At 41.4% G+C, this 8,779-nt stretch overlaps 1 protein-coding gene across 1 annotated transcript in view; it reads right to left on the bottom strand.

Annotated features, from left to right (window-relative positions):
* The window catches only part of LOC102033946 (cytosolic carboxypeptidase 6-like), a 127,253-nt gene that overhangs the window by 92,972 nt on the left and 25,502 nt on the right, over positions 1 to 8,779 (bottom strand). Inside the window, exon 3 of the mRNA XM_031058676.1 lies at positions 6,917 to 7,031. Within this exon, the coding sequence (XP_030914536.1) occupies positions 6,917 to 7,031 (115 nt within the window). The remainder of the gene's footprint in view (positions 1 to 6,916; positions 7,032 to 8,779) is intronic.

The following is an 8,779-nucleotide window of genomic DNA, read 5'->3' as shown; positions in this document are numbered from 1 at the left end:
AAAAAGGTGGAATATTTTTTTTTTTTTTTTTTTTTTTTTTTTTTTTTTTTACAATGGAGATTTTTTTAAGTAATGATGAGCAAGGCAGCGAGCCCTGTAGCTGTCCTGTGGTGACAGCACTCTCTGGGCAATAAAAGCCACGATGGAGAGAAAACTTCCACGTGGGAAAGGAATGGCGATGCCACAAGCCAGGTGGGTGTGAGGGTCACTGATAACTCTGCTGCTCCTTGGGCTTCTCCATTGCTGCTGCCCAGAGCACACCTGGGTCACAGCTGTGCACCCACCCCTGAATTTGCTTCCCAGAGCCCCAGCCTGGCACATACTTGAGCTGGGACCTGCTGGATGTGAGAAGGACAAAAAAGATCCTTACCCATCTTCAATGCCAAGCAAGAGCTGGGGGAGGAGAAACCTTCTGCCCTTCCTCTCCTCCAGCCTCCTGGGAGAAGGTGAACCATGAAATGGCCATTCCCAGCTGGTATCAGATCTAGGTGGGCTCAGAGAGAGACTCACTGGCCTCAGTGACATGCAATCCTATAGCCATGATATTTTCTGAAAAATCCCTTTGCCAGGATTTTTCTCCTGAGAAGCTGAGAAGACTCAGAGGAAAAGAAAAACAATAATTATCTGCTGCTGTGGAATGCAACAGGTGCATCTTTGATTGGTCTCATGTGGTTGTTTATAATTAATGGCCAATCACAATCCAGCTGTCTCAGACTCTCTGAGAGTCACGAGCTTTTGTTATCACTCCACTTCGTTCTTTGCAAGCCTTCTGATGAAATCCTTTCTTCTATTCTTTTGGTATAGTTTTAATATAATATATATCATAAAACAATAGATCAGCCTTCTGAAACATGGAGTCAGATCCTGATCTCTTCCCTCATCCTGGTGACCCATGTGAACACCAGCACACAATCCTAATTAAAAAGTCAAGCAAGGTGAGGAGAAGTGGAGGAAGCATCCTGCATTGGTGCATCCTGGGCTTGTGGGGTCTGGCACACAGAGCTGGGTTCCCAGCCCTCCCCAGGCCGTGCAGCCTCTGCTTTGGTCACAACTGAGTTGTAAAAAAAAAATAAATAAATAGGAAATGCACGACAAGGAATGAACCTCCATTTCATGGGCTTGAGAAATCCCTGGTTTTCAATAATGAGAAATAGTTCTGTGTTTCCCACGGAGGGAGCACACTTTTCCTGACTCTGTGTGTTTATAGAGTCCCATCCTCTCTCAGCCACATCCCTCCTTCCCTTGGGTTAAAGTGCAAGGGACACTCTTGTCATCCAGGCAAAAATCCCACAAAAGGAAGATGAGAAGTGGCATGTGCTGCAAGTTTTCAGTAAGATGAGAAATTTCACACTATCCTGATATCTTCTGGGTAACTGCTTATTTTATGATGACTAATAGGCAATTACTATGGTAATACTGCAATACCACATGTGTGAGGTTTGGAAATGAGAAATTATAGGTAACTACTTTGGACTCATTTCTATGGTAACAAAAAGTAATTGTCATTAAATACCAGTTATATTGCTGCTGTACCTGGTAATTATAGATTTTTTATGCCCAGTAACATAAATAAAACCAATAAATTTATTCAAAAGGTCCACGATTGTTTACTTATACATTTCTATATAGAATACACAATGACAAACACCTAATTAGGAAAAATAAACTCCATTGAGAGCTTCATCTTGTCATCTGAGATGGATACTCTGTTTTTCAATTTAAGGAAATGCATGAATTTCACATCTATTAAATGAAATTAAGGGGGGGAAAAAAACCTTCTCTGCCAGAAAAATAGGTGAAAAATAATGAAGAGACAAACAAATGATAGTCTGCATGTGTGGAGCTGTGTCTTACAACTAAATAAGCAATTAGTAAGACCATCTGACATACTCAGTCCTCCCAAGAGGGACATATATAATAAAATAATTTGCATAAAGTCTACATGTGCTTTTACTGTTAAAAAGACTTTATGAATTTCATGTGAACATGAATTTTTTTACTATTTCTTCAGTCACAGAAATAAAGTCCAGAAAAAAATGTTCATGATAAATCTGAAATATTTCACCTGATCCAAAGCCTAGTTTTCTGATTGTATTTCAGATCTTTCAAAAGGAGTGTTTAGAAAAGATCAGTTTTTAAACAAATTGTGCCATTAACAAACAAAAAAGAAATAAGATTGTCCTTTATAAAATGCTGGTATGAATGATTTAAAATGTTTCTCAAGCCTTCCCTTTTTTTTTTTTTACTGGAAACAGTTTGCTACATTCGACTCCCTTTTACAAACTATTAAAGTCTTTACAAAACTGCACTTCTGGGACAAAAATATAACGTTTGCTCAAAACATGAAATCCCAACACAGCTTTCACATGGACACCAACACTGTTCATGGTGAATTTGGTTTTCCAGTCTGGGTATGGCTGGCCTCTTTTCTGTTCACCAAATTAATTTGTTAACTCTTTACACAAACAAGAGGTAAGGACTGTGTTGGGTTCAAAATATTGTCACTGACAGTGAAATGAGAAAGGATTAGAATTGGTGTGTGCCCTCTCCTCCCCATTCCCACAAATTCTTACATTCCCTACAATCTGACTAGAAGGATACAGCAGTGGGGAGATTTCAGACCATTTCAGCTAATTCATGGCTGTAATTTACTGAGGGCTGATACTGCCACAGCTCCCCCAGAGAAGGAATAGAGAAAAGGAATGGGAACATTCGCTGGGGTGTGCAACAGAGCCTTCAGAGAATGGTCCGGATATTTCATGTGCCTTGCCATGGCATTTCTGGGGTACCTCAGTGAAGAGCTTCCCAGACTAAGCAACACATCCCTTTTGGTGCCAGTGTGGGATTTTGCCTCTGAAAGGTGAGGCTGACAAATTGGAACTAATCTAAGGCAGTGTGGTACAGTCATCTCGCCTGCAGGGACACATTTCAGCATTCAGCTGCAGAATGCCAGCTTAAGAACAAGCTCTTGATAAAGGAAAGTTCAGGCCAAGCCTGGGGATGCACGACTTTTAAATCAAAACCACTTTTTTTTCTCCCCTTAGTCTACCCCCTGCTCCCTGGGGATGGCAATATGATAATGCTGTACTGCAAATAGAGGGAGAAAAGTTGAGAAATCTCTCTTTACTGCACTAGTTTCCCTTTATTTCCTAAAGCTGTTTCACAGTTTAATCCATCAGAGAGGGTGAGATTAGTGTTATGGAGAAACTCACAAATATTTTTATTTTTGTGCCACATTTTTTTTAAACTAAAGCTAAAGATCAAGTCGTGCACTACTCCCAGCAAAAGGAGTCCTTCTATTCAGGTGAGAGCTGAGGACAAGTTGTCAGCTAGAAATGAGGGGAAATTATGCTGAAGACTCTCTGTTTTAGCTGCGTCAAACAATGGCATCTTCCTGGGCAGTTTAATTAACAAGCCCATGCAACATAACATCATCCATGCACTGTAACTGCAAAACCAGCTACACTTAGAAGTGTAATGATACCAGACTTTAAAGACTTCAAGAAAAGAGAGAAGCCTGTCTTCCTGTTTTGGAAAAGACTCCACATCCTTGGCCACAGCAAACAGCAGGTACCTGTCATTATTCTGTATTTCAGGAGCAGCTGGGTATAATCATGCAGCAAGAATAGGACTTGGAGGGTGGTATTTTTTCCACTGAAAAGAGAGTTAAAAAACAAACAAACCAAAAAAACCCCCAACAAAACCAATAAAAAAACCCAACCAAACAGAAAACCAAATTCATTCAAATTTCATTTAATTCAAATTGTGTACAGACTTCCTAAACATTCTGAATTGAAGGAGCTGCTTAATCACCCCTGTACATCCCACAAGGCACCACGTCTTTCCATTCCTAATTGTATAGGAATAAAAATTCCTAAACTCTTGCATAAACTTGAATAAATCAGTAAAGTTTAGCATCCCATTTCCATCCTGAAATGGATCAGAGCATCCTGAGCTCTGACATTCATTTCCATGACCATTTCTTTTAGAGACATCTGAATATACCTGCAACATATAAACAACTGTCCTCACAGGTGAGTCTGTGCTTTATGGTTGCAGTCCCAAACTCACTTGTTGCTGGTGATGAAAATTTCACCACATCCAAGTCAGAGTCACAACCCATTTTGTCTGTTCTCTTGAGAATGAGCAACAGTTTGTGGAAAACAGGAAATTCTTGGTGGCATCATTGCAGATGTGGCTTAAACTCCTAAACCTCAGTTCACAGCAACAAAGGAAGGAGGATTTTGGATGAGAGCACAGGTCTCACACCCTCAGTCAGTCCTGCATCCCCAAAAATAGCAATGAAGAAAACCTCACCAGATTAGCTGTTATCATATCACCCTGGCTTGGTGAGTCACTGGTTCCTGTCCTGGTGCCAGGAGAACAAGTCCATCGCATCCCATCCCATCCCATCCCATCCCATCCCATCCCATCCCATCCCATCCCATCCCTCCTCCCAGAGCTGCTGACACTCTGAGGCTCCTCATGGTGCCTGGGATTCCAGAGGACAGCCAAGTGCATCCAACAGTGCCCTTTGCCAGTTGTGCAAGGCTGTGCCCTGGTGGGGTAAAAGAAGATCCTCTCTCACACTGGCAGGAGATCAATTTACAAACTCAAGCATGAGGTTTAATTACCCATTTCATTATCTTAGCTTGCATAGTCTGAATGTGAACCTTCAATGAACCAAAGAAATAGTCACCAGCTGCTGCTTTGAGAAGCAGGGAGATAACAGGAAGAAGTTCAAATGCCTAAAACTGCTCTTGCTGCATGTGGCACCCCTTGGAGGTTATCCCCAGCCAACAGATCTGTGTTAGACCCCACTATGTGGAAAACTTCTGAAAGTCCTATTTATGTGCTAATCTGAACAAAGACCAAAAGAGATGAAGCAGAGTTATCTAGCAAATCACTGAGAAGCCTCAGAGTTAAATTTTCAAATACAAGCAAGTGATCCTTAGAGATTTTTTTAGACATTCATCCAGTAAATTCAAGTAAATAAATTGTGATGTGCTTGTGGATTTTGTATGAGCATGAAATAAAGTGTTTGCTGCAAATTATTCACTCAGCACTAGTTAACTGCAATGCTGGCACATTACTAGGCTTTTTAATATTCTTCTCAAGATAACAGGTAGCATTTTGCTTATTATCCTCATTTTTAAGTTATTAGTTACATTAGGCCATTTGTAAATACAGTGAAGAATTGCAAGGAAATCAAATGGATTTTTTTTCAACTAGCTCATTAAAATTCTCTTTAGTTCAGGAGTGCTGAAAATCCTGCATATCATGGAGAGTTAAACCAAGAGCACACCATCAAGCTCAGCAATTCCAAATTAATTCACATGCCCTTTCTCACTACCTGGGTTCCCAAAAGGCTTTTCAAGTTCTGAGCCATATCAAGGCCTATAAAAAGCTGCATGTCTCTCAAAAACTATAAATAACAGAGCAGGGGAAAAACCCTACAGGGCAAGCGAACTTAGGGAGAAAACAAAAGCTGCTTAATTGCAACTGGAGTTTGCTTTTGTGCAAGGCACCTGGAAGAAAGGAAAGTGATGTAGTATCAGATTCTAGAGCCATTTTGGGGCTTTTTTCCCGTATGGTGACACATTCTGATAAATTCCTGGTGCTGTCTGACGCCACCCCTGCAGTGCCACTGACTGATTTGGGATTTGCCAAGAGCTGGGTGAGCATCACTGCACCTACAAGGAGCCACCTGTTCTGTGAAGTTTCACTCAGAACACACAGAACCACTGTGGAAATCACCCCCACAACTCCCTGCTGCTTCAGTTTAACAATGAGCAAAGAAAGGGAGGGATAAAGAGCACAGATCACAGGATCATATATGCTGGGAAAGACCTCTCAAACCACTGAGTCCAGCCAATTAACCCAGCACCGCTAATCCATGTCCACACCCACACATTTTTTTATCACTTCCAGGGATAGTGATTCCACCAATGCCTGATCACCTTTTCAGCAAAGATTTTTTTTTTCCTAATACTTAATCTAAAACTCCCCTGGCACGACTCAAGGCTGTTTCCTCAACAAAGAGCTGCCAGCAGCCCCATTTTCTGCACCTTCTATCTTCCTCCTCCTCAGTGGTCTCCTCAACCATACAATAATCCAGCCTTGTTCTGCTTAGCAATGCAACACCTAATTAGATCAAAGCTCAAGGTAGCCTGGCTACAAAGTGAATTGTGTTATTTAGTCTTGCACTGTAAGCAAAACCACATGCAGTATATTTCATTTCTCAGGGGCTTCTCCAGAGAACTGTGTGGTACATGTAATTGCCCCCACAAACAAATCATCAACTAATCAACTGCTTTTCATTATCACCTCCAGCAGCACATTTATTTTGTAAATAAATGCATTAAGAGCAAACAATTTTAGGGAAAACAAAAGATTATCTGAATACGATCTCAGCAGAGGAGGTGGTAAAGTAGTAATTCAAACACTAAAATGGAGCAAAATTAGCATAGGGTGGAATGATTATTCCATTCCATGTATCCCTATCTATTACAGTACAATAACAGAGTGAAATCTGTGACTTTAATGGATGATCTGGGTAGTTTAAGGGAGCTGTGATTGACTGACACATTTACATAGAGGCTGATGAGCAGCATAATGAGTGCATTCATAAAACGCAGCTAAGGTCTAACTCTAAGCTGACATTAACTCCCACATCAGAGGAGGCCTGTTGAGCAGATACTCTGCTGTCTTGGGGAGTTGCTCTCTACCTCCTGAAGCAAAAAAATGCCCTATTTGCCCCTTTCTTAGGTGGGAATTTCAGGAAGCACATGGCCATGTGAGAATCTCCAGCTTAAGAGGAATTAATTGAAACAAGTCATATAAGACTCAATGACAAAACAGTGCAAGGTGTATAGGGCAAATATAACAATACATGGGTTCATTCCCCACACCATACCTGTAATTTCCTAGGTAAACTCCATCAGGATTGAGCATGGGAGCAATCTTGAACACCAGGTGGTCTCTCAGTACTTTTGCAATTGGATGGTGGCTCACGAGGAAATCAATTATACCTGAGAAGAAAATTTAAAAAGGTCTTTGAAGAGGGGTGTCTGTGACATCGATGATTTCCACACATCTACTTGAAATTTCACATGTAAAAGATTAGAATGATGATTCCTCCTGGTTCCTGGCACTGCTCCTGCTTCCAACAGAACAAACCACTTGCAAACATGTAGCACCTGCCACCTGCTTAAAACTGCAAGAACTTTAAATGGAAATACCTGAATCTGTCCTCATAATGCAAGTACACCATGGCTGCATTACAGACACTGTCGAGTTTCCACAGAGGGAGAAGTTACTGCTCATCAGCTAAGCCACAATAACTAAAAGGAGAAATGGAGATACTCCTCACACCCAGCCTGCACAGAGCTCACCTTGTGAGTGGAAATTTGTTGAGATGAGCCATCTCAAATTCATTTCAGCATACTCCCAGACCTACACATGACATGTAAACACAGATTTCAGATCACCTGCATGTATGAAGAGGTGTAAAATGCCTCACAGAAATTAGGAGAGTTGCATAATATGTGCACTGGGCACAGGGATTTTGTGCCACTGGTGGACTGGAATTTCTGAGGTCATATTCTTAATTTCTTTTACACTCTTAAAAACCAGGAGTAACTCCATCTCAGCAGCCCCTTTAGTGTGGAACCCAGGCAAGGGATGGGGAAGCAGATCCTAAATGCCCTTCCTTTGGGCACATCACAGCACCAGAGCCTGCAAGAGCTCCTTCCTCTTGGCCTCATGCTTGGGGAGCCACAGAGCATTGCCTCAGCCCAGGGCTGGTGCTGGGGCAGGAGGAGGAACCTGGCAGCTAAATTCACTGCTCATCCCTCCACTGGGTTGGTACTGACAGAAATAGCTTCCAGGGAATTAATGTGGAGATAAATTGAGTTCCTGTGTAATCTCAGGACACCCACAGAGAGGTCATGACAATTTGCTATTTATTGTAAGGTCCATCCTGTGAAGCAGGAACCATTTGCTGAATTTCCCCAGAATAAATCAATCACTACGGTCTGGTAACAGGATAAAATTAAGCAGAGAAAAATTAAGGCTGCTCATCAGTAAAATTTCAGTAATGGTGAGCTCTCTTAGAGTGTGGAATTGTCTCTCCAGGGTAAGAGTGGAATCCCATCATCATTTAACACTGGGCAGGGTAAAGCCTCAGGGAATAGCTAAAACAAGCAATAATTCAGCGTAGAAGGGATGGCCTGGGCTAACTAGCTGACTTCAGACCTGATTTTTTGTGATTCAATCAAAGTGTTAAAAAAAAGCCCCTAAACCCCATGTTCATGCCAGGTTAAATACACCTGTTTACAGCTTGGCTGGAACATACATTAAAGATGAGACCAAAGTCTCACATTCTGCATGACTGCTTCATTTAGCTAATTTCTTAAGGCCCACTTTGTATTACAAATACCAGAAAGTCTGAACCTAGGCTGCTGTTGGAATGAATTCGAATTTTCTGAGGCATATGGGGAAAAATGAGGCTTCTGAAATGTCTGAGCCGATCAAAGCATAGTTGACTCTAAACATCAGCAATTTTTTCATGTCTCAGTGACTAATCCTGAAGAGGAGAGAGGAACTTTCTGTAACCAGGTCTTCCAGTTGAGAAGAAACTAAACCTGAATTTCTGAGGCAAATTATCATATACATAATTATATTTCTCAGGAAATGTCCCTGCAATTGCCTCCTCTCGATGAAGGAAACTGAACATCGATCTGCTTTTTGGCTGCTGTTGTGACTTTTGTTCATTATC

Source organism: Geospiza fortis, unplaced genomic scaffold (assembly GCF_000277835.1).
Source record: "Geospiza fortis unplaced genomic scaffold, GeoFor_1.0 scaffold333, whole genome shotgun sequence".
In the NCBI taxonomy this organism is placed as follows: domain Eukaryota; kingdom Metazoa; phylum Chordata; class Aves; order Passeriformes; family Thraupidae; genus Geospiza; species Geospiza fortis.
The sequence above is the reverse complement of the archived record's forward strand: the minus strand, read 5'-3'. Positions and strand labels throughout refer to the sequence as shown.